General features: G+C 41.8%; 1 protein-coding gene across 1 annotated transcript in view; it reads right to left on the bottom strand.

The window, feature by feature from the left end:
- syne2b (spectrin repeat containing, nuclear envelope 2b) overlaps positions 1 to 26,823 on the bottom strand; it is a 188,590-nt gene that overhangs the window by 63,930 nt on the left and 97,837 nt on the right. Inside the window, exons 79-99 of the mRNA XM_080414797.1 lie at positions 26,603 to 26,716; positions 25,923 to 26,075; positions 24,578 to 24,709; positions 23,712 to 23,849; positions 21,797 to 21,925; positions 20,704 to 20,805; positions 19,899 to 19,997; positions 17,359 to 18,096; positions 13,984 to 14,193; positions 10,838 to 11,062; positions 9,492 to 9,593; positions 8,912 to 9,027; positions 8,540 to 8,654; positions 7,945 to 8,085; positions 6,993 to 7,151; positions 6,144 to 6,338; positions 5,515 to 5,619; positions 4,995 to 5,114; positions 3,108 to 3,308; positions 1,661 to 1,834; positions 1,399 to 1,530 (exon numbers count right to left, since the gene is read on the bottom strand). Of these exons, the coding sequence (XP_080270923.1) occupies positions 1,399 to 1,530; positions 1,661 to 1,834; positions 3,108 to 3,308; positions 4,995 to 5,114; positions 5,515 to 5,619; positions 6,144 to 6,338; positions 6,993 to 7,151; positions 7,945 to 8,085; positions 8,540 to 8,654; positions 8,912 to 9,027; positions 9,492 to 9,593; positions 10,838 to 11,062; positions 13,984 to 14,193; positions 17,359 to 18,096; positions 19,899 to 19,997; positions 20,704 to 20,805; positions 21,797 to 21,925; positions 23,712 to 23,849; positions 24,578 to 24,709; positions 25,923 to 26,075; positions 26,603 to 26,716 (3,600 nt within the window). The remainder of the gene's footprint in view (positions 1 to 1,398; positions 1,531 to 1,660; positions 1,835 to 3,107; positions 3,309 to 4,994; positions 5,115 to 5,514; positions 5,620 to 6,143; positions 6,339 to 6,992; positions 7,152 to 7,944; positions 8,086 to 8,539; positions 8,655 to 8,911; positions 9,028 to 9,491; positions 9,594 to 10,837; positions 11,063 to 13,983; positions 14,194 to 17,358; positions 18,097 to 19,898; positions 19,998 to 20,703; positions 20,806 to 21,796; positions 21,926 to 23,711; positions 23,850 to 24,577; positions 24,710 to 25,922; positions 26,076 to 26,602; positions 26,717 to 26,823) is intronic.

The following is a 26,823-nucleotide window of genomic DNA, read 5'->3' as shown; positions in this document are numbered from 1 at the left end:
GATCAACAGTTTTTCAGCTATGACCATGTTTATCAGCCTGCATACCTGGTTTTACATTCACTGTCTGAGCTTAAATTGATTGCGCGCACACAGCCACACACACTCTAATCCAATTACACACAGTACCCACCGCTTCCACGAAGCTAACCTCACACACATCCACTTCAGCGCACGCACGCACACACACACCTACCTCACGCTACACCCCCCCCCCCAACCCCTTTGCAACTTCCTGTAAATGAAGAAAAAGCTGAGTAGCTGAGCAATGCTGCCAAGTCCATTTCCCACAAATAATAAAGAGATGGGAGGGGGGGGGGGTGGTAGAGAGAGATGGAGGAAAAACGAATAAAACACATTTCCAGAGCGAAGACTGAAACTATGAGCCAAAATTACTTCTACTCTGAAAACTCACATCACCAGAGGACATTATGTGCCTCTATGAAAACAATGCTCTGGCTCCTAGCTAATTTCACCAATTAGTTTTGAGTATGTTACAAGGAGTCCAGAGTTGAGAGAGTATGTGTCAATAGGATCCAAACGAGAGGAGGGGAACAGTGAGCATCTCTTGCTGGTTGTATATTAAGACCCTTACACGCAGCAAGTATCAGACGCGCGTTTTACAAAACGCACCCATTGTTTACAATGGCTGCAGCCACACTGGAGGCGTCAACTGGACGAGTCAAAACCTGTTGACGTGTCTCTCAGAGCTCTGTTCTAGTTCTCTAGCGTCGACTCGTGACATAGACCATCTGAAAGGTAACCTCTTTTTATTTTTTATTTTCTCTTGACACGTGTCAGTGACGCAAACTGCCTTATCCCATATTGTTGAAGCGCAAGGGGGCGGGTGGGGAGAGAGTCAGCGCACTGAAGTCAAGGCACAGACTACTGTGTTGTTGACGGACAACGGATGCACGCTTATGAGAAACAACAAAAATAAAACCTGGCAAAACAGTTGCGTGCATTAGATAAAGGAAACATTCAGTCTAAATGTGAAATGTGAAAATGTGAAGTGAAGTCGGACTGAATAATGACTTCACTGTAGCCTATAGTAGCCTTTTCATAAATGATATTTGTACTTAGGCTGTCCTGAAAGTTTGTAATATTTAGAGAAATTTAAAGTTTCAAATACAAAAGTAGTAGTAGTAGGCAAGAATTAGCAAACTGGACATTTAGACTGAATGTTTCCTTTATCCTCATCCGTTGTCCATCAACAACACAGTTGTCTGTGCCTTGACTTCAGTGCGTTGACTCTCTCCCCACCCGCCCCCCCGCCCCCTTGCGCTTCAACAATATGGGATAAGGCAGTTCGCGTCAGTGACGCTGAATTGCGCCAGTGACACTTTCAGTGTGTCATGGCCTTTAGTTCATTTAACCAGGAGATGTGTTAAGAGAAATAACCTGGCAGGCGGTAAGGTTCTCTGCTGTCTTTTCCTCAGAATCCTCCATCAGGTGCACCCTGGGAGATGCAGTCTCCAGATCTCTCAGTAAGGAGTCAAGCCAGGCGCTGTCCTCCTCCCACTGTGTCCACGTCTGAATTGGAAGACAATACAAGCACATATATCCCATACAATATTATATGATTGACTGCACATACTGTATGTAGTACAGATAATTCTAATGACCTAATTTGAATTAGAATGACTGTGTAGGACACATTTACCTGTAAGGTTTCTCGCATTGCGATGCCTCTCTCCAGACCTTTATGCTGCAGTTTGGTCACCTTATCCTGCAGCTCCTTCACTACTCCCTCCCACCTTTGGAGGGCGCTGTGTGGGACTCTCTGGGTCAGGTACTGCAGGTTCCTGAGATGGTTGCCCAGGAACTGGAAGAACTTCTGATGACATGAGTCACAAATAATGTGACTCCTTCTTTCAGTGGTGTCACCCAGGTTGTGCCTAAACCCTAACACTTAACAAAAATTATGCCTAAACCTAACCTTAACCTCACAGAAATTATGCCAAACCTAACCTTAACCTCACAGAAATTATGCCTAAACCTAACCTCAAAAACCTGTCCACCTGGGCGAAACACTGGGAAAAGAGACTCTACCCACAAATAATGTTGGAATAAAGTTGCTCACTAAACATAGAGATTACATTTTTAATACAATGTGATGTGGTTACTAGGCTAGGATGATCAAATTTGTTTAAAGTGATTAAGTTCCCAATAAGTTGCAGCAGAGGAGTTTTCTAGCACAAACATGCCCTGGGAATGACTCTTAAGAAAATGTCAGATGGGACACCATCTTGTTTCTGCATGGTATTGCTATATGAAGAGTGTATTGCTTCACCCACAAGACAAATAATTTAGGAAATTCAAAAGTCATGGATATGATAATAATAATAATAATAAGTAAGCCTTGCCAAGCTCTGAGGCCCATAGGGCAGGAGCCTATCTCCTGTTTCCTTAGCGTGAGGTATGTCGCAGGCAGGGCCGTGTTAATGTCAGAATGCGCCCTAGGCAACGGACAGGTTTCGCATGACCGGCCAGGAATCAAACCCTGACCTTCCAGTCTCAGGGCAGACACTCAAACCACAAGGCCACTGAGCTGGGCTATTCATTATTTTCTTAGCGATTATTCTATTGATTGCTTTTTTGATGATCGAAAAATAGAGAAAAAGAGAAGCGTTTTGTTTTTGTTTTTAATCGATTAACCACTTAAGTCCGTTTGTAGCACAATTTGTAACGTGAAATAAGGTGTTTCAAATAAAATGTATTATTATTATTTTAACTATATCTCATAATCGTTTTTAATTTTTTGAAAATTTTAGGCAAAATAGGGATTGAAATCCAAAATAGGGATTGATTATTAATAGATTATTTTATACAATTATTGATTATATTTGCGAACTCAATTAGTTAAGTGTTACGTGTTACACCCCTAGATCATATATGTCCTGATGAAGGTCTGAACAGGCCGAAACGTTGACGAGCAATAAATTACCAAATGGAGCTTTTTGCAACTTTACCAGTGTGCAGACTCTATTCTTTTTTTCATGATACCTTGTTTGTCTAGCACCTGGGCCACGGATGTGCGTGCACTACCTTTTTCATACACCCCTAGATAGGACCTCTGACCAAACCAAGCAGTTCCCATACACACTGACCATGTGGGCACTGAGCTGCTGCTGTAGGCCAGCCCTGCTGTGAAGCTCCATCCCAGGCTGCTGTGACAGACGTTCTGACCCGGCGGTGAGCAACTCATCCAGGCTGTACACCAGCCTCTCATAGTGACGCTGGAGCTCCACGCTGCTCTTCAACTTCTCATATGTGCCACATGCACCAGCCAGAGCACCCTCCACCTCACCCTGGGATAAAGGAACAGAGTCAGCCAGAGGAGCTGTGGGCCATGATTTATGCCTTTCCTCCTGCAACTGTTAAAAGTAATTGTTCATTCATCTAGTTTTCATATACTTAGTTTTCATTCATTCATTAATTAATTAATTAATTCATTCAGGCATCATTTGTTGTGGCATTTATCTATTTGTTGGCATTCATTAACGGTTAATGAATGCCAGCAAATAGATGAATGCCACAACAAATGATGGGTTAATGATTAACCCATTAAGACCTGACGCCGATTCTAAAAATGCCTTCTAAATCAGTAGTTCTCACACTTTCAAGATGTTTAAGAAATGTTCAAAAATAGCAGATGTACGAGCTTGTACATCTGCTATTTTTGAATAACTAGTCTAATAATCTAGTATATTTGTACAAAGATGCTAGATGAATAAATGTTTTATCTATAGATTTTTTATGTTTTCCATTCCTTACTGACATGGATTGTAATAGAAACAATGTAACTGCTGCTGTAACTGATCCTGAAGGTTACAACTTTATATACTGGTGCATGGCAATAATTCTGTGCTAAATCAGTGCTGACTCCATCCAGGCCGGTTCAGCAGAACAGATTTAGCAGCAGGCTTATTAATACCAACATCATAAAGTTAATTACACACATGCCCTCATCCATTTTTCATTTAATAACACTTCTATAAATAGATGGGTGGCACAGCACTCTTCTTCAGATAGAAAGGTATTTGACATATTGAAGATACAGCCTCTCGCTCTGTGCTCTGACATAGGACACATTTCTACATGATTGCTGCAATGCCGCACTATTATTCAGAAGATGAGGTGGATTTCAACAGTCCTGAGAACCCAGAGATCTAATGGTCTTCATTCTAGCTGGCTAATCAGGGACTAATTTAGATCCAGGACATCAGGGGAATGCACTTAAATGGCTGGCAGAATAGAAAACGAGCAGGATTCTACTGCAGGTCTCTCCAGGACCAGAGTTGAATACCAATTGAGCAAAACATTTCAAAAGTAAAACAAACAAACAAACTAGATTAGATAGAAATTATCAAGAATTGTAAAAAATAATAATCTAAAATCAAATACTTTCTAATAAAAAAAAAAGTGTTATGAGCTTGTAGATCATTTCACTTTTCGCCATGCACTACTACGTAGTACTATAGGGCTTAAGTGGTAAACTAAACTAGCAGTAGTCTGGATGTTCTGTACTGTGTTCAATCCGGGAACGCATCTCTGTCATTTTAGATGTCTTTGGCTATTCAAAAATAGCAGATATACAAGCTCATAGCACGGCACCGATCTACAAGCTATCAGCTTGTAGATCTGCTATTTTTTTTTTATTGTAAAAATGCGTGAAAATCTTTGAATATATATATTTTAAAGTGAATATTTGTAAAACATATATGTTGTTCCAGGGACCCCCAGAAGCAAAGACTGGAGTTAAAAATGTTGTTTAAAAATATATATGTAGACAAAGATTTGCACTTAATGTTCAAGATTTTTCTAAAATAGCAGATCTACAAGCTTATAGCGTGGCACTCGGTGCCGCGCTACAAGCTTGTAGATCTGCTATTTTTGAATAGCCAAAGCATAAAATAAATGGTTATAGCTCAAATCCAGCTCAAAACGACCCAGAAGCGTTCCCGGCTTTAATGGGTTAAGAACAGTGTAGATACCTGTAGATGTGTGGCCTGGTGGATGAGGGCGGTAGGTAGCTCCTGCCTGTGAGCCTCCTCCAGCAGAGAGCTCACCTGACAGGCCTGCTGCTGCAGTGTCTGCTGGACCTGAGCCACAGCCTGGGGACAGCAGGCACACATACACCACTTCATTTTGTTTTCATGGTATGGAAGCTAATTGCAGCGCTGCAATTATTTTAATTCGCTCTGGATGAGAATACTAGCCAATAGTCTAAAATGTTCAAAGGAATAGGATATAGCTGCTGTCGGGCAGAAACCTCTTATCTCCATATTTTAACTTTTTGTGTTTTTTCGTAAATTAACGCCCTACTTCATCATAGTACAGTCACAAAAAAGTATCAAAAGTAGCAGATATACAAGCTAGAAATGCGGCACGAAGCGACGCGTTTTGCGCTTGTAGATGTTTCCACCCGACAGAGACGATAGATTCTATACAATATGAGAGATTCAACCCTTCCCATCCTGTGCATTGGACGATGATTTGGTAATGTGTGTTTACCTGGAGCTGTAGGTTAATATCCTGGGTCCTGTTAGCTCCATTAGTTATTTGGTTTACGGCCAACTGGTTAGAGGTGAGAGCTGCATGCAAGTCTTTTACCTTCCTCTGTTGGGTTAGACAAACACTGGGTTCATTAAATGTGCATCCATCATTAGAACAAAAGTGGACTGGAATACAATACTCAAAGTGTCACACAACCATTTACCAACCATTTTGCTAATTATTACAGGTGTATTCGTTATGAATAAGAAAGTCCAATTCTAACAAAATACCACTGATTTTATTCAGCTATGACCAAGGTTCAATTTGCTGGGGGGGGGGGGGGGGGATTCCATCCCTCTGCTTTTGATATCCCCCCTCTGGTCATTTATTTCTATCGTCGGTGGGCATTATGTTTTATCCCTTCTACTGGTCAGACGGAATTAAGAACATGCATTTCGTTTTGGGAAATGTAGACTATGTGATATGTTTGATGATATCACAATTGAACAATTTGTTAAAATAACTAAATTCCAAAAATAGTGAAAATAGCAGCTCTACAAGCTACATTAACTACAAGTTTGCATCAGCTATCAGAGTTGATTTCAAGAAATATTATTATGAATCAAACATGAATAAAACCTTCTAACCTGATGTTGTATGGTCTGTTCAAGCAGTGTTTTTAGATGTGTCTGTCTCCTGGTGAGACCGGTCTGCACCACAGTCAGGACTCCGGACAGGAGGTCCACACACCGCGGACCTGACTCTGACCCTACTGCGCCGCTGACCTTTGACCCCTGAGAGACTACCTCACTTCCCAGGGAGGACAGCTCTGACAAAACACTCTGCGCAGAAATGGAAACACGTACAGCATAACCTTAAGATAATTTCCAACAATGGACATTGAGATGTTTATAAATACACAGACATGAATTCATATGACAAAAATAGATGAAACCATTAAAGAATTAATGGATGATTGTATGAACATTGTCATTATTGTCATTAACTATATGTATGACTTCAGTTTTAACCACTCAAACCCTAGTGTCCCTATTCTGGTGCAAACATTTGGCATAAATAGCAGATGTACAAGCTCACAATGCTTGTAGATCTTCTATTGTCCACAAAGAGATTTGGTGTTGAGGGAAAGAAGGAGCAGACCTATTATAGAGTCTGCAACTAAGTATAAATAGGGTTTAAGTGGCTAACTGACTTCTGGTCTCAATGTGGTCCACATCTAACAATAAATGAATGACTGAAATAAATAAGAGCTGGTAAGGTATTAGTTAAACACATGAACCCAAGCGTCTATATTCTGGGGGGAGAATTAGCCAAAAATAGCAGATCTTCAAGCTGTGGATCGGCTATTTTGGACGAAGAAATTTGGTGTAGAGGGAAACAAGCAGTCCAAGTACAGTTGCAACTCAGGTCCATTTGAAGAAGACTAGAGAGTTTTAAGTGGTTAAAGGTTCAGATTCTTTGGTACAGTGATTTACCTGCAGCTGCAGTAGTCGAAGCTGGGCGTCCTCTTCACGAGTTGTCCCTGGAGGGGACTGCAGCAGGTTGGCGAGGACGGAGAGAGACAGGGACACTCCAGACAACACATCGAACAAACCCTCCTCCAGTTTCTGAAGAGAACCCTCCTCAGGGACAGCCTGGGGTGTGATCAAGCCAGGGCAAGTTAGTGAAGTGCCTTGCTCATGGGCAGCATGATCTCAGCATGATCTCTTTCATATCCCTGCCCACTTCCCCTCCGCAGGTCAGTATGGGGATTCAGTGCGGCCTCCCGGTCCTAAACCTGTGTTTCTAACCAGAATACTGTTAAATAATGTGCTTTCAGACAAATAGTTTGAATGGTAAAGAAAACGTGTGAGTTGACCAATGAGCTGAGCAGCCATTTTCCTAGTTCCCTCCAGTTTTTATTCTTATGGGTGAACATTTCAAAATGCACTCGCTCCTTCTGACATGACAATCAAATTACAACTTAAGAATATTGTATACAAACAATAAAACCCCTGAGCAGCACATTAACATTCCTCAGGGACCCCATGAACTGCTGGTTTTCCATCCTACCAGAAATACAATTCAATTCACCTGTACACCAAATTCCTGGTTACACAGCTAGACTGAATGCAATTAATCACTTAAGCCCTATATACACTTCGTTGTATGACAATATTTTGCTGTTTTGGATTTTATATCTAGAAAAAAATAGAAATTGTTTTTTGGGAAAATGCCTACAATGACATGACCAAACTATGGACTTGAGGGTTAATGTGGTTAACTTGAAGTGCAGGAAACCAGGACCTGGGTCGAAGTGCTCTACACTTATCAACTCTACAGGTACATCTGTGTGCCTTATTGTGTGCATTAATCACAGTACAGGTCAGGAATGCCCCATTTGAGTGACATTGCTTTAATAATTAGCAGACAAGGTAGTGTCCTCACCTGGTCGTCGCATAGCTGAGCAGCAGAATGTCCCAGCTCCCTCAGACGGCTGCTGTGGCTCTGAAGACCAGCCAGGATGGAGCTGTCAATTATCACACAGCCTGATGCTCCGTCAGCCTGACTCACTGATGAGTCTGACACCTTCACACAGAGTAGGAGGGATGGGTGGTGAGAGATGGTAGATACATAGATTGATGGATAAAGGGAGATAGTGGAATAGAGAGGAAGAGAGAGAGAGAGAGAGAGAGAGAGAGAGAGAGAGAGAGAGAGAGAGAGAGAGAGAGAGAGAGAGAGACAGCAAAAAAGAGGAAGCAAAAAAGAGGAAGCAAAAAAGAGAGCGCAAGCAGAAGAAAGAAAGTCTGTCACAGAAAGAGAGAAAAAGTTAAGTAGTGAAAGGGAGAGACTCTTCTGACGGGGTCACAGCAAAGGGGTCAGCATCACACAGGAGACGACAGACTGATAACTCTTAAACAAGGTGCTAAACACTCCAGAAACACTCCTTTAACACAAAGGAAGTGATAGAAAAGTTATAATCAGCCATATATGTGGAAGCAGAGAGAGATACAGACAAACAGATAGGGATAGGGAGGTATACCATGGAGCCATTGTGTACTGAGCTCTGTTCCAGACCCACCAGCCTGCTTAGAAGGTGCTCCCACTTCCTGTCAATAGGCTCCTCCCCTTTCCCATCAGCCTCAGCGGCAGCCGACCTACAAGTGTATGAAACAGTGTATGTTAATATTAAGTAGTGCATTTCTTCATCCCTTTCCTCTTTTTCTTTCTTCTCTTATTCCACATCCCTCCTTCCCTTCCTTCCTTGTTTCCTTCCTTCCACCCTCCCTGCCTCTCTCCCGTGCACTCTAGTCACACCAGTAAAAGACAAGCAGTGTTTTCCCCCATTGTCTAAACATCTATCCAACTGATTATAAGTTAATAGCAAAAATCACCCAGATACCAGGTGTCTGACCTGGTGGCTTGCTGTGTGTATTCCTCTGTGTCCTGGCTGAGGAGGCGTGCCCTGCTACCCTGCCTGGCGATGGCCTGGGTCAACCCTCGCTGCTCACACAGCTCCTGTTCGAACTCCTGCAAGAGAGAGAGGGGCCACACCACGAGAGCTGCATAAGTCACCTCTGGGAGTGATGACAAACCTGATTTATACTTCGTACATGTCTGTCATGTTTGCACGCATTATCTGTGTCCCTTATTAAAAGATAGTAGTAAGAACTGACCAACTGGCTTTAAGAGAACATTAGACTAACATTAGGAGTGGTGATGTTGAATAAAATAAAATAAAACAAAACAAAGTAAAGTAAAGTAAAGTAAAGTAAAGTAAAGTAAAGTAAAGTAAAGTAAAGTAAAGTAAAGTAAAGTAAAGTAAAGTAAAGTAAAGTAAAGTAAAGTAAAGTAAAGTAAAGTAAAGTAAAGTAAAGTCAAATCAAATCAAATCAAATCAAATCAAATCAAATATAAATAGGAGTGCAGACAAAGCTAGCCCCTTAGCTAATCCTGTAAATAAATAGTCTGTGTGTATGTGAATTGTGTACTACCTTCTGTTGCTGCACGCTGTTCTGTCTGAGCAGTTTGTTTCTGGGCGAGGAGAACATCTCCTGAACACTGGCACTGCGTTTCAGCTTGGCCTCCGGAGGGCGCTGTTTTTGTCAGCATCATTAATTAACCATCATCATAATTATCACCATTATCCACATTATCACCAGATAAAAAAAATATTGGATCAGAAAAAATAAAGGACCAAAGGACAAAATCCAGGACTAAATCTAAGTGGTAAAACCAACATCAGAACAGCAACAGTGTGGTATAACACACTGTTGCTGTTCTCAGAATCACACAAAACATACACTACTGTATGCTTTGTGTGATTCTGAGATGTTTGAGAGGCATCTTCAAATCATATCTGCATAGATACAGCATACATACAGCATATAATTGTGAATAGACTGGTATATTTCATTAATGGAAGAAATATTACAAACAGTTTTGAGGAGTCACATTTTATCACAGTAAGAGTGACAAAAAGGCTGGTATGGTCCTTTAAGTCTCCGTAACGTGACCTTGTGTTTGTTTGAGTGTGTTAGACAGAATGTGGGAGGGTTTCGATCTCTTACAATAATATTGTAAGAGATCAAAACCCTCCCACATTATGCATGCAATGTCTGAGTTGTTTTAAGTATGTTTATACATGACAGGTTTGGTATGTGAAAGATTAACTGTCTGTCTGTCTGTCTGTCTGTCTGCCTGCCTGCAGTGGTGTAAAGTAACTATTTACTCAAGTACTGTACTTAAGTACAATTTTGAGGTATTTTTACTTTACTCGAATATTTCCAATTTTCAGTACTTTTACTTCTACTCCACTATATCTCAGAGGCAAATATTGTACTTTTACTCCACTACAATTATTTGTAAACGTTAGTTACTAGTTACTTTGTAGATTTTGATTATTATTACAAAACATACATTACCCACTTCATTTTGGCCATATACATTTTGGCCATTTGAAAATAGCCGATCTACAGGTGCGTCGCGATGCGACGCATTGTCTGCCTGCATCACAATGCGTCACAATGTGTCACGATGCGACGCATTGTGAGCTTGTAGATCTGCTATTTTCAAGAGATTTTTATACATTAGAAAACTTGAAATGGGACAATGTGCATAATGAGTACTTTTACTTTTGGTACTTTAAGTACATTTTGATGCCAATACTTTTGTACTTTTACTCAAGTACATTTTGAATTCCGGATGTTTACTTGTAACAGATATATATACTTGTACAGATCTATATTGCAGTATTGATACTTTAAAAAAAATGGAGTACTTTTTCCACCACTGTCTGTCTGTCTATCTGTCTGTCTGTCTGTCTGTCCACGTCGTCTACCTGTTGTGCGTGAGGCTGTATTAGCTCCTCTTCCTGTTTCTCCAGCAGCATGAGCTGGAAGGAGACCAGGCTGGTCTTGAGGACTTCCAACCTGGAAGAGAGGAGGTCTGCAGCCTCCTTCTGGGAGGAGAAGACCTCTGCTCCTTGTTCACCGCCATGCTGCTGGCTGACCATGCCCAAGGCTGACAGACTGGCCACCTTCTGCTCTATCTCCAGGAACATCTCCTGCACACACACACACACACACACACACACACACACACACACACACACACACACACACACACACACACACACACACACACACACACACACACACACACACACACACACATACACACACACACACACACACACACACACACACACACACACACACACACACACACACGCACACACACACACACACACACTTACTTTAGTAACAAGTTCCATTCAATTCATGTGGTGAACACACAAACGTTCAAAGATTGCACACACAGTCACACATAGTTTTGTCAACACACCCTTTTCCATTACACTGTTACTTGAGTCAGACCATTGTTGCTGTTATCATCACTTGTCTTTGCTTTGGTTTCCTTTACTGTTTTGTGTTTTCGGTTTCTGTGTAAACTGTTATGCAAAATACTGAATGATATATCAGAGCAGCTGTACTCAGCATATTTGCACTGGAGCGCAGTTTTTTGTGTTGATCGTGAAATTCAGACCCAATATTATGCTACACTAGACAGGGGCAGCGGGAGGTAACTCTTTGGCTATTTGCGCCACTCATCTTACCAGATCACTGAAGATCTTTGCGGTTTAATGTATAGCGTTTTAACCTGGGCTATGGGCTGATCTTTGTTTTTTCAATCCCTTATGAGTTTTGATTGGAAAATTAATTAATTAATAACCAAACAAACAAATAAATCAATCAATAAACAAACAAACAAACACTGGTGTTTTTGCATAATGTAACTTTAAATATCCCAATATTCTACAGTTATTAAGGGTCAAGTTAGATATAGGTGTTTTTCAGGAGAGAGAGCGTTCATTAGGGAGACATGTCTGGTCTATTTGAATAGGAGTTGAGAGAATGTTCCTGTGTGTTTTGTTTACTGACAAAGCCTCCATTCAAATCTGTCGTGCCATGGAACAGCGTTTAACCTCTGAAACTTTAATGGAGGGGTCATGTTACTCTGTCGGGGTCAGCAGTGACTGAGTGAATCATCACAAGGTGAATACCTGTATCCTCCCACATAGTAGAGAAAAGGAGTACATTGTACTGTTTCACTTGAACCCTATACACTTCATGGACCACAGTCCCCCAGGGGTCTATACTAGGCTCCTCCTTTTTTCCCCTCTACACCAAATGTCTTCGCGAGAAAATAGTCGATCTACAAGCTCACACAACATGTCACAACCCGACGCGTTCTGAGCTTGTACAGTACATTCACTACTTTCACAGAATATTCGCCCACAGAATAGGCCCCACACATACCTGCACACAGTCCTTACTGTAGGTAATCGGATCAATATCTCTGAATATTGATGGACAGCAATAACACTAGAATAATAAGTGGTTTAATCCTAATTTACACTTATGCCCTAATAATGAGGTCTTTACAGATAAAAGTTGCCAATTGTTAGAAGGATGGACATTGTAGAAAGACAGACATGATACACGGTAATACTGTACTTATTGCCAGTTTGGCTGACACCCACTGCAGGTCACCGCGCCCTCAAGGCAAACAGCTGGTACAGTACATAATTTGTCTGACTCTTTAATGTTTACATAACCTTGTCTAATATCATAAAGTCATATATTCTGTACACAGACAGCAGGACTATTCACTATTGTTGTACTACTCAACCTCCGGGTCACACGCATGTTCAATAACCCATGTCAACCACGGGTTTTGTGTGTGACAGACGCTCTCTTGTAGGGAGCATCCTTGTAACATGCTCGAGGACAGTGGGTCCTAACTGGTGTCACAGTGGGAACTGAATGTTTACATTGACCATGAAATCAGTACACAACAGTTACTCTTACTCTCTGTTATGACTAATTTATACTTCATCATACGATCACTGAAAATAACAGATTTTCAACTGGAAAATGTGGGTCATTGAGTTGTTTGACAAAGTATAATTTAAGCTCTAAGGTTGTTCTTCTATCTGTGGCCATGTCAGAACGTTTTACTACCAAATCCACTGTTTGAAATACATTGCCATGCAATAAATATTTGATTAACAAGATTCAAGGACCTTTTAGATAAGACAGATAAGATGTTTATTGTCACTGTATGGAACATACAACGGAAGGGTTCGTTTAGTGCATCCATCAACAAAGAAATAGAGCAACATTATGACATAAACTGTTAGTCCGTCATAGTCAAGTCATCATAGTCTTTTAGAAAATCACCGATGTGTTTGAGTCACAAACAGGACTGACGGTGCGTTTTAACAGCGGGCGATTCAGGATAGTATTTTCCGGAAGTGCATTATATGTCTATGAGAGCCGGAAACTATTGGCGATAGGGCGAAGTGGGCGGGGGGGCGATGAAAGATGGATTTTCTTTATCTTTTTGGACGATGTCGCCCGCAATCGCCCGAGAGTCGCCCGCTGTTAAAACGTACTGTTAGTGTTTACTGAGACTGAATCAGACGCGCAGCGAAAGGCTGCAATAAAACGTGAACAGTTATGAACACTTTTAACTGTGATAACAGAGGTTTGAAATATGAATGGACTGATAAAAGGACTAATAAATACTAAAAAGGAAAAGTATTCTCACCTGGGAGCTGAGAGCCTGTAACTCAGAGTTAACCTTTTATATACCGGTATTCAATTTGTATTTTATTTTTCATGTGTTTAACTTCAACATGACTATCTGCAGAATAAACCATTTAAAATCATTCTAGTATCACAATCAACAAGATGGGTAAAATGTGAAAATGTAAAGGTTAAATCCATCTAGAATGTCTAGACAGACAAAACATATGACTGCATACGTGATCCTCAGTTTTCTTCCAGAAGTACACTGTAAAATCCCAAAGTGTTAATTTAACTCGGACAGTATTTAAATGGAACTATTTTAATTTGAATACACTCTCAGAGTTAAATTAACACTTGGGATGTTAATGTGCAGCATCCCTGGATGTCCTACCTGACAGGTGAGGAGCTGCTCTTCCACGCTGCCCTGCAAGGTTGTGGCCGACCCCATGGCCTCGGTGACGTTGTGGGGGGCTCCCAGGCTGCTCCGGGCCCTCTGAAGCCAAACCTCCAGCTGACCCGTCCGCTGCAGGCAGGCATGGAGCAGCCCTTCACTGGGGCTGGGCCCACACCCAGACCCTGCTGACGGAGGTTCCCCCGGGACCTGGGGGAAGCACACGCGCGCGCGCACACACACACACACACACACACACACACACACACACACACACACACACACACACACACACACACACACACACACACACACACACACACACACACACACACACACACACACACACACACACACACACACACACACACAACCTGTCAGCATCACAGACAGAAGGAACAAGGGCTGTGGGGTCCTCAGGAAAAATATAAGCTGAAAACATTACATTCCTAAACATAGAAAACTGTAGCTACGAAAAGTCTGAGGTATAAACTACTACCTGTATGTACAGTAGACTTCCTCTGCAGAGTTGGCTAAATGATGAGCTCTAATTCTGCTTCCCCTCTGTGTGTGTGTGTGTGTGTGTGTGTGTCTCTCTCTCTCTCTCTCTTCCCTGCTGAGTTCAGGTGCAGACTAGCAGAAGTAGAAAGCTACTATAGCTGTACATTGTGTAGCTATACTACAGCACTCTCTCTAGAGATGACCCCATTGACGGCCTACAGTCCTAATTCTCACACAGTCACACTGTGTCTACTCCCATGAGCCCTTTCTTCTCCTTCCTTTTCTTCCACCCCGTTTAATGCAGTTGATTCTTTCAGTCCTGCTCCCTCCCTCTCTGTTCCCTTCTCAGCCTATTTCCCCGTCTGTCAGTCTGTCAGTTAGTCAGCCAGTCAGTCTGTTTGTTTGTTCTTTTCTTTCCCTCCCTGTGCTGTTCCACCCACCTGTGGCTGCAACCACTTCCTGGTTTGGTGGCACTTAGTGAGCGAGCTCCAGTGACAAGGACTCATTAACGCATAGCGCTCTCTCTCTCTCTTTCTCACACACTCAGAGGGAGAGAGAGGCGAGAGAGGGACTGCACGCGCACGTGTGTGTGTGTGTGTGTGTGTGTGTGTGTGTGTGTGTGTGTGTGCGTGTGCGTGTGTCAGGGAGAGGGAGGTGAGAGGCTTCAGGCTACAGTAGGTGGAGTTGAGATAAGGGGCTGGGTTACTGGTTGCTGGTTACAGCCTCTGTCAGCTGACTAAGCAGTAAACATGAACACACTTCCCCGGTGTCTGCCCCAACTGCTGCTGTGGTTTGGCTGCCTGACGTCACTTTGTGTCAAGGGATTTCATGTTGGTTTGCTTTTATCCTAGCCTGGCTCCAGACTATTGACTCCGCCCACTCACTGAGTGGACTGCCTCTCTCGCTTCAGTCAGATAATCAGGCTACTTTTATCCCTCATACTACCCTTCTGTTGTTTCTTCCATTAGTGGGTTTCAGGACTGGAGGCTTGTGAAAAGTTCACAGTGTAAAAAACTATATGGTTACCAAAGAGGAAGACAAATATATTATTTGACAGAGTGTCAACCCAATACAGAGGTAACGTAAATTTACAAACACAAGCACCAAAGCATTGGGTTTGTTAGTGCACAGTGATATGTACAGTACCTTCCTTAATACTGGTAAAGGTTAAGCACGTGCATCCAGTTTTCAGCATAAAGAGGTCAAACCATGCTGAACATAGGTGTAAATATAAAAAATAAATTAAATTAAATTAAATGATAATTTTGTATTTTAAAAAAATAATTAAACATCCATTTATTAAAATTGCCTAGAGGGTGGGTGGACAGTGGACGGTCACAAACGTAACATGTGGACTTGGCACGAACACTGGTCAGGGGTCTACCACCAGTATAGCCACAAAAGGGTGCCACAGGTGCACCGTTGTTCCAATCCGCACCAAACTTGGCACAAACACTGTTCAGGGGTCTGCCATGACAATAGTCACACCAGTATGGCCCCAGGGCCCACACCAGGGGCCACGTTAGGGGCACACTGTTGCTCCAATCTGTACCAAATTTGGCACAAACACTGTTCTGGGGTCTGCCCAGGCCCAGTCATTAGGCACGTTCTGTATCCGCCACTGTCTGGTACCTGGTTTAACAAGGTTTGAATATCTCTCTGGCAGTGTCTTTATTAGAGTGTTAATGTCAAAGGGCATTTAGGAAACCCATCTCTTATCCTGTTAAACTAAGTTAAAATCAGGTCATTCATTGGCATGGAAGACCTTTTTTTGGTATGGTTCTCGGCAGAGGCGTTTCTGGGTGTACTGGCACCCTAGACCAGTGGTTCTCAAAGTGTGGTCTGGGGACCCCCCTGGGGTCCTTGAGGCGGTTCCAGGGGACCCCCAGCAAAACTGCTTAATAGCATCAACATCAGTTTAACCACTTTAAACCTATTTTATACATCAGCATACAACAATGGACAGCAGGCAACAGTGCCTGTTGTGAATATGAACAGTTTGGATAATCCAATATCATGATGATGAGTGACTTGGAATTATATTCTGATTTGATTTGAGTAACGAGGTGTCCAATGTTAATCTAGTAGAGTAAAATAATAACTTAATTAATATTTTAAATGTATTGAAGTAAGTGAAAGTTGTGATGAATAAGTCACTAACTCAAGTCAACTATAGAAGTATTGTAAACTTTTTTTCCGCATTCATTAAATCAGTGTCCTATTCAGAAGAAAACCTGGAGACTGGCAATTCAGCCTCACTGTATACTGGCTCTACTGTAGTAGTATTTTTTAAATCAAAGATTTGCCATGGACAAGTCTTACCACGGACACGTTTGTCTGAGTACAGACAAATTGATGACCTCTGGTGGTGCACTACAGCAGTGTTACGGCAGTGTCTAAACACTTCAAATGGCCATAACTCGGTAACCATTGCTCTGATCAGCGCAATATAGGACTGGATTTGAAAATCTAGTTTTAATAAAAGTGCATAAATATAATAATATAATACAAAAATGTATGTGAGTAACCGCAACACTCTACTGTACATCATATATAATTTAGTTAATTCATTGATTTATCCAAAAGTCGATTGTTATCTTGGATAGCTATAGACAGCAGCAGCCCAATCCATCCTGTAACTCCACCACAGCCCCCCCCCCCCCCCCCCGTCCACCCCCATCTTTTTGCCATCCTGTAACTACATGTGTGCAACAAGTCTCCATCAACCAGGCCCCTACAGTACCTCTACATCCACTGGTGCATGGTTAGGTAAGGCATAACAATAAGGTTATGAGTTATGACGCTGCGTTGTGAGACATGGTGCTGAGATCGGGGTGGTAGGATGTGGGTAGGTGATGACAGACAGATGCTTACCAGGGCTGCCGTACGACTCAGGCCCCCCATGTCCTCTTGATGCTGGGGTGAGGTTGCACTCTGAGGGCTACTGCGTGTGATGCTAGAGGTGGAGGTGGACGAGGAGGCTGGGGACTCTGGTACAAGGTCCCCACATTGTGCGGAGGGTGGTGTTGCGTCTGTTAGTTCAGAGGGTTTGTCTACCTGCGTGGCAGCAGCACGAGATGCGGCAGATGCAGTCTCATGTGTTATGCGCGAAACAGCTGTGCACCCCTCATCTGGTTCTGTCAAAACCCTCTCAAAGGTTAGAGAGCGCAGAGGAACAGGGTCTTGAAATGTCTCTATGGACCACATACCACTGTCCGCCCCTCTGGCCTCGGCCGCTTTGGCCTGAAAGTCTCCGGTGATGCCGGCACCCTCTACCCTGAGCTCACAAGGAGAGGGTAGGATTACATGCGTGTGCTCAGCGGGTGTACGTGCGTCAGTGTGAGTCTGGGCTTGTACATGCACGGTCTTAGCATGTGCACGTTCAGAGGGTTGTGGGTGCATGCCTGCAGCCTCCTCCTCAGCACACATCTGCAACTCCTCAGCTTGTGTTTGTTCGACAGGTGAGCGTGCCTCCTCCTCGGCATGTGTGTGCCTGGCTGATGTGTGTGTATGTTTGCCAGTGGTGTGTGTGCGCTCTGTGTGTGTCTTCAGCCCCCCGAGCTGGTTGTCATCCCCCCTCCATGCATGCCCCCTCAGTCCTTTCATGAGTTCCTGACACAGAAGAAGAGACGGAGGAGTAGATCATTGTTGTGGATTTATTTGGCTTTTGGCTTTTTATTGTCTCGTTTGGCTGCACAATGACTGTAATGCACTCACAAAATGGTAAGAGGGGAACAAATAAATAACCTACAGTACAATACATGCAAAAATGTAAGACATCTAACGTGACTTGCTGTTTTGGGGTAAAAACCTGATATCTCCAGTGTGTCAACTTTACAGGAATTTAGAAAAATAGAATTAGACTGATGGTCATGCATTGTTGACATTTTGAAAAGGTTTCATCTATCTATGTAATACTTTAAGTAGAAAAACACTCACTTTGACCTGAAGCTACAAGGTGTTTACCCAATAACAGCTCTGTGTTAATTTCTATTAATTAAATATCAATTCAACTTTATTGTCATGAACACAATGAGCAGGCACATACAGTATGTAAACGAACGGAGGGCTGAAGCTTGTCAGTTAATCAGTGCATTTTCATGGCCAACAGCAATCGTAGGAGATATGGGGTTTTATATAAATTGGTCTAGAAAATAAAAGGGAACTTCTTGGCTCAAAGCAAGCAATGCTTCATCATTACATCCTGCTTCCAGCCAGGGATGGAGCAATTAATTAAATCTGTAAACAGATTTATCATAATGTTGAGCTTGTAGGGAAAAAAAGCATTTGTGTGCTTCCATATGGAAAATAAGGGTATTTGAACAAAATAGTCCCTACATTCACATTGGCAAATAAGCTTCGACAGAAATGGTCTACCGAAGGGTCAATAATTTCAAATGTAATATATTACTTTATGTAATGCCTATCTTAAAACAGTGTTATCTATCTTAATCGTATAATACATTATAAAACATGGTACACAGGTCTAACTATTGGTACATTTGATGTAAAGTCTAAAAGAATAACTCAGTATTTTTATAAAATCTAATATAAATCATCACAATTAAGGTCCATGCTAAAATCATATGGTAGACTTTTCTTTTTTAAACATCAGACACCCCACATGTTGATCACCACTGGACGCTTCTCTTTCCATTTGGTGGAAAGGGTAACTGTCTTATTGTTAACCTCACACTGTAAAAGTCTTTCTCACTTAGTTGCAGATTATGTGCTATGCTCTCGCTAGCAGCTGTGAACCACACAGCTTTTCTCACTTGTCATTGAGCAGGCAGAAATGCTCACTGAGGAAGTGCAGCCTCAGTAGTCCTTCATGTAAACACACAAACAAACATCGGAAAAGTGGCTCTGTGGCATATTTATCACTGGTTTATCACACAGCTTTTCCATAAATGTCATGATGCAAGTACAAACACAAGTGTCCACAGTAAACAGACTGCCTACATTCAAGAGAAGCTAATACAATACTTGGAATTCTTCTTTGCCATGTAAATGCACTGAAGGTAGAAAAGAGAGACGCATCAAGAAGGGAGTTCGAGAATCGGTTCTAGAGGTTGAGAGTTCTAGGGTTGGTTCTAGAAGAAGTTGGGGGTTCTAGACTTGGTTCTAGAAGATTCTTAAAGTTCTGAGGTCAGTTCTAGAAGACGTTGTGAGTTGTAGGAATTGCTCTAGAGCAACTTGGCAGTTCAAGGGGTTGGGGTCCTAGAACAAGTTGAGAATTCTTTTCTAGAATTTAGAAGTGCTAGAACAGCTCTATGGATGTTTCTAGAACAAGGTTGGAAGTCCTGAAGTTCTAGAGAGTTCTCCTGGACCTTCTAGAACTAGGAGACTACACATCTCTGCTGGGGCCTAGGGGAGGGGGACCTGGAGAGGGTGACGGTCGACGGTGTGTTTACCATGTCGGGCAGGGATTGTGTTGTGACTGTGCCCAGGGGCACATCTGATAAAGCTTCAGATGAGCCTCCTTCCGATGTGTCAGATATGCCCGCTAAGCCCTGAAGAAACATGAGTAGGTGTTAGAATAAGGGTCAGATGTTATTCAGAAACACATTGGCTTAAACTGTGATCACCAAACTACCTAATAGTTACTTATGGAGGCAGCACTGTTAAAGGCTGCTATTTCGAAAACCAATTAGACTATTGGAGACCCTTTTGTTGGCCAATGGGCATACTTTCTGTAGCTTTCTGTTAGTAGAGGTACCCAGTTGATAAATAACTTAATTATTTAGTCTAATATAGTTATAATAACCAAGTCATCCAGTCAATACAACACTTGTTATTTAATGTTATTATTTTATTATATTTTTTTCAATATGAGTTCTGTTATATGTTAAATCAAAAACAATTTGTTTAGGGCAATTCATAGCCCAACTGGTCACACTGGTTAACAATGTATTGGTTCAAATTAAAATCACAATTAATCCAGCTCTACAAGACTGAAGACAGATACTCGTTTGCCTCAGTAATTTGTTGCTAAAGGGGGCTGGATCAAGAAAGGTATTCACATTTCATGCATCCAGCTGATGCATCTTGCTCTGATCCTTAAAGTGTAAATATACTGTAGAATGAGCTTCAATTAACAGATGACTACTTTACAATTCTAAAAAAAACAATGGTTCGCTTGAAAAAGTTATGAAGAAGAGGTGTATCGCTTGCAATTTTAGGTTGAACCAATAACATTTCCCCATGTCGTTATGTTACCTGTGTGTCTGGTTCAGGCTGGCTGTCCGTCTGTTCTGAGCTGACCAGGATACTTTCCACTGCACCAGCTGCAGTCTTCTCTGAGACAACAGCTACGGGTTCCTGTCATGAACAGCAAAATAGCAATCACCTTCATTAGGACAATGATCTATTGGCAAAAACGTACCGACAGGAAAAATGGGGGTTGGGGTAATTACCCATGTTAGATACTGGTGCCCTATTACTCAAGGAGGGGAAAAAAATACAGTATACATTTGTTCAGTCATGCGTGTACATTGCCCCCTAGAGGAAGGAAAAATAAGCAAGAAGAAGAAAAAAAAGAGGAGGCCACAGATGATCAGAGCAGTCTATGAGAAATAAAAGTAGATCCCAAGGTGTTTCAACAGATTTATTCAGGAAGGACACCATGGAACATTTAGTCAGACAGTCAGGTGGAACAGAAGGAAGAGGACGGTGATGTGGTGAAAAATGTGGGGATACAGGCTCAGTGCCAGCAGAGAAGCAGAGAAGCAGGGAGTGAAGCGACCCAGCTCAAAGACAGGACAGGGAATAAGTAAAGATCAGACACCGCGGTCAAATAGTTGGCACAGTGCAAAGTCCTCAGTGTTCATTTATCTCTCAGACAGTGTACAAATAGTATTTGGTGACATTTGTACACTCTCTGAGTTACAAATGGATAAATTAACACTGAGGATTGTATTGTGCAGGAATCTTTCATTGGGTTTGTTTTATGCTTCTTGTACCAGATGGGTGGAGTTTATGGCATTGGGACAATCCAGGTCCACTAAATTCACTCTCAAATACTTTGCTGTTGTCTCAACATTCAAGCAGTGACTGGTATGGTCGACTCATATGCAGCAAACCCAACCCATCTAACATATAAGGAGCATAAACACTCTAAAACATTATTTGTCCGAAATGATGTAACCCCTAAACTGCAAAAGATGTTTTCTTAGATCACAGGGGTAGTGAGGTCACAAGGAGGAAGTGAGGCCACGAGGAGGAAGTGAGGTTTACGTTGAGGAAGTGAGGTTTACGTTGAGGAAGTGAGGTCAGAGAGTTTGACAGCAGGTTGGTACTTGTTACTGTTTACCTCTATGTCAATGCCCACAAGAGTCTGCATGAGCCACCATAGAACACCTCCACCTTCCTCCTCTTTCTTCTCCTCCCTTTCTCTCTCCTCCTCCTCCTCCTCCTCCATCTGGGACTCACCCAGAATCTCCTGTTGTTGTCATGGGAATATGCAGAGTAACAGGTATGCAATCTAAAGTGTATATGGGAGGGTGAGCGTTGTTTTGACATACTGTAGTATATCATAGAGGCCAATAAAGCTTCATGATAAACTTGAAATCTACATATCAAACTGAGGAGTCAACAGCAACAAAAAAAAAAAACCCAGCAACAACTAACTTTAGCACAGTGTCCCAAAACTTCACCAAATTATTACAAATTATCAATATAAAAAAGGTATGAATAACATGCAGACAGAATTCATATATTAGGACTGCCCCCTTAAGTCAAATAACCAATCGGTCATTTTGGTCATGGACGAGCAAGAGAATTGTTAGTTGATTAGTCGATTAGTCGATTAGTCTAGCCATTACGATATCAACATTAGAATGTTCAGTTCTCAACCGTATCAACTTGAAAAAGCTGGTTGCTGCATGATTTGAAATTTAATAGATTTGTCAGTTAAATCAAAATTAGTCGACAAATTCCTATGACTATTAGTCAACTAATAATTTTGTTAGTCCAGAATAGCCGTAGAATATATTGCATTCCTGTTAGTATACAGATAAAGAGTGGGTTAAGCATGCATGTACCATCTAAATCTTAGATGGAATTATTCATTCTAAAATAATGAATAATGACAGGTAGCCTTCTTCCCGATAGCGTTAACTGGTAATGTTTCGTAATTCATTGGTGACTTACACTGTACACTCAACATCAGATGTTTTACTGAAGCTCAAAGTGTATGTGGCAGGCAGCGCTCACTTCCAAGGCAGGTAGGGATAGTCCTGTCTTTAATACTCATGGCCCTCCCCCTAACGTGGCCTAATCTACTTTCATGGTTTCAGATTCTATCTGGTGTATTTATATACATGCAAATATTAAATATAAAGTATATGTCAAATAGTTGTTTCTGAGAATGCTCAACTTTCTTTTTACATTAATAATCTTTTTATGATACAGTAGCCATATACTCATGTACTGTGCTGTTAGGGAGGTATTCCCTTCGCTTATATTTCTATAACATATGGCTCCAAAATCCTACTCTAAACACAAAGGCAAATAATTATAGTAAGGAAACATTTGAATAAATCACTAAATCTGTTGAACCCTTTCACATTCAGGAATGTTACATTTTCTCTTCCTGAAAGTAGTTTGTTCCCCATTTTAAATCCCACCCATCCCAATTCCAAATGGTTCGAAATCAAATCCTACTTCCTATCTCCTGTCATCCACTTAAAATTAGACAATCCCATGCCCCTACGCAAGTGTGTGGTCATCCTCTAAAAAAGAGAAGTAGAATGATACAAAAACACCCAGTAAGATTATTAGACTACTCATTTTCAAATTCCAGCTCAAATTTACCGGCATGTACAATTAAGAAACATTAGTGATGACCAAATCTGGGTTAAACAACTTTTTCAAAACAACAATAATGTTTTAATTGGCTAAGGTTATTTGACCCAAGGCTGGGGCTAACCACTGACTTTTACCAAGACCTTTCTATTCAGTGTTGCTATCTCTACATGCATGAATGATGCGGTTGAGAGCTAATATTATTTGTTCTAGCTAAGAAATCATACCTGGGAAGGATATCAATGACACAGAGAGTAGGATGAAGTTGACAGGGGTAGAGTAGGGTGAAAATACTACACACTGTCACTTGGCACTAGACCTCACTTATCATGCAACTATAAAATATTATATACAGTAGCACTATAACCAACAACGTTCAAAACCCCCCAAAACAAATCATGACAGACACACTGGCTGCATACCTCTGTTTTTTCAGCCATCCAGGATCTCCTCTGTTCAGGAGAAGATGCTGCCACGGTCATCAGTGTGGCTCCAGACTTCCGCAACACATCCTCCTCAACATGAGCGATCCTGATCAGACCCTTTTCCACACCATTCTTCTAGGAGACAGAGAGGAATATGTGTTAACTCGAATGTGTGTTAACATAACGGAAGGGTAAGTGATATTCTTTGGTTAAAATAAGTGTTTAATAGCTCCGTATTCTGATAGTACTCATTGATATAGAATGTTTGTTCAGTAAAATGAGTCTCCCTGTCTCTCCAGCTCTTTAGTACGGTAAGCAGAAAAAGCATTTTCAGGTCGGGATACCCATTTTAACCAATCAGGAGAGAGAACTCGCACAGGATACAGATTAAATAAGTGAAATTGGAAGTGATGACACAAAGAAATGAGCAGCAACATTTTAGCTGGAACACTACATTTAAGCTGATAAATTGGTACTCTTTCCTGATTGGCTGATGATTGGTCACCCACCTGAAAACTGAACAAACACTCTATATGCAATGAATACTATCAGAATATAGTGCTTAAATCTTTTAGTGAAAAACGTTTTGTTTTAACCAAAACATATCTCTTACCCTACCTAACTATACAGACATGTGAAACTCTTTCGAGAGTTGACACCTCCTCTTAGAACAGAACACTGTAAACTAAAGCCTTAAACAGCCCACTGATCACTGTGTCATACATACAATTCATAATGTAGTTTCTTTAAAATAAGATTATGACAGCATTGCTTCATTATACTGTGCTATAGGGAGATAGTGGGAAGGGGACAGAGAGATGGGATAAATTAGATATTAACTGGCTTCATGTTCCTTATTTTACCTGTGTGTCCTCTGAGAACACCATCTTAGGTGAGGTCTTCTGTTGGGCTGATGCAGGACCAGCCTGGTTGGTTGACAGTGCCTTAGCTGGGCCCGGGGTCAGAGGCTGCTGGAGGAACAATGCAGGAACCTTCTGCAATGGGAAGGTAAAATAGGAAGGCGCGTGCTTGTTAAGAGAGTTCTAGTAATGACAACATAAGCAAAGATAACATTTGCAACATTTGACAGGCACCAGGGGCAGACTGGGAACAAATAACAGCATGGGAATTTACAATACAGTCTATGAAAGAAACAGAAATGAAAGGGCATCACATGATAATCAATATGGGACCAGTACCCCGACGGTCTATTGCACTCTGTGTACTGCAGAGACTTATGAAACAAAATTTTTGACAGTACTTTTGGTTTTGCCTTCTATGGGAGGAAACTGAAAAAGAGAGAAGTACTTCTAAGTTACAGAAGCTGTAGATCTTATCAACTTTATGTTGAAATTTGTTGTCCAGCAGACCAAATTGAGCAAACTGTTCTTCCTCGAGGCTCAAGTTCTTTGGCGTGTGCAACAGGATGGTCAGATATTTTATCAGTCTGTTGTGGCCAGTGTGCTATTTTCTGCACATGTCTGTTGGGGGGTTACATCAACAGGAAGGTGTGGAGGGCGTGGCGGAGGTCAGGACGAAGAAGCAGCTACCGGTAGTAGTTATCATGGCTAACCCCTCCCACCCTTTTCAGAAATAAATAGTTTGTTGCCTGAGCACCACAGGCAAAGGCGTATTCATACTCCCACCATGGAAGACTGACGGTCTTGGTCATTTGTTTGTGCCGGTGACCATGAAAAAAAAAGTATTCCCTGTTATTTTCCTGTGATGACTGTGTAACCCAAAGGCAGCTAAATTCCCCTCGAGGGATAAAATAAAGGGCTATCTACCGAATCTACTGTATCGAAATCACAAGAAAAAAGTAGCAACATAATTATCCAAGGTAATGTTGCAAAGGAATACATGAATAGTTTGTAACTAACGTGCACAATGCAAGGATTAACTTACCACTAAAGGCGTGTAATAATTCAAAAAGTGTTGCATGTGCAAAATGATTGAAAATGACTGGCCCATGGACCAAGTGCCCCATCGGGAATATTGCCGAAATTCCTGATGGCCGGTCCGCACCTGACAGGCCTCCATAGACATAGACCCCCATAGACCATGAGAAGGTTTGTATACAGTATGAGCAGAGTAGCAGACAAATCCTTAGTGCTCTAGTTTCAGGACCACCATAGTGACTGAGTATGAGAAGAAATGAAGGAAGGAAGGTTGGAAAGCAGGATGGATGGCAGGCTAGGATCGGTGTACCTTCTCCAGTTCCAGGAGGGTTGTTTGGAGCTGGTCCACTAGAGGGAAGACAGTGAGGGTCTCCTCAGATTTCTCTGGCAAACACAGGCCTGGTTTACACTTCTGGATCTCTGCTACGGTCCTCCTCATTGACTGGATCCTACCCTCAACCAACTGAACACACACACACACACACACACACACACACACACACACACACACACACACACACACACACACACACACACACACACACACACACACACACACACACACACACACACACACACACACACACACACACACACACACACATGTGCACGCAAGGGAAGAGGAATCTGAATACATTTCCTTCCACTGATGTACTGATTCTGAATTCTATGCAGCGTCCAATAACACATGGATTAAAGCAAAAATAAAATCTCACGAGGAGCAAAGGAGCCCCCCACACTCACGCTGTTTTGTAAGCAATCAACACAATATGTAAACGTATGATGTTTTAGTAACATTGTTCCTGCTTGATTTAATACTTTATTAGTCAGAAATCTAAAATCTACAAGCTCTCAATGTGTCGCAGACTGCACATTGAGCAACAAGCTTCCATTGAAGACATGCTGGCTTCTATGGAATCCAAATGACCATGGCGACTGAGAACTTTAATCCATGTGAACAGCTGACAGGGTTCTGTTCTGCTCCCATACCTTGAGGCTGTCTTCTCTTGGACTGGGGAGTGTCTCTGGACACGTAAATAAGTTCTTGATCTCAGCCGCTTCCTTCTCCATGCTCCTCACTTCACTTTCAATGGCATCCACTTCCTGAAGAACAATACCAGACCTCATTAGAGACCACACATTTGGGGGGACATACAGACAAGGTAAAAACTCCACAGTTGCGCAAAATGTTGGGGGACAACAACATTTGC

Source organism: Gymnoscopelus braueri (genome assembly GCF_963280865.1).
Source record: "Gymnoscopelus braueri genome assembly, chromosome: 19".
NCBI classification, from domain to species: Eukaryota; Metazoa; Chordata; class Actinopteri; order Myctophiformes; family Myctophidae; genus Gymnoscopelus; species Gymnoscopelus braueri.
The sequence above is the reverse complement of the archived record's forward strand: the minus strand, read 5'-3'. Positions and strand labels throughout refer to the sequence as shown.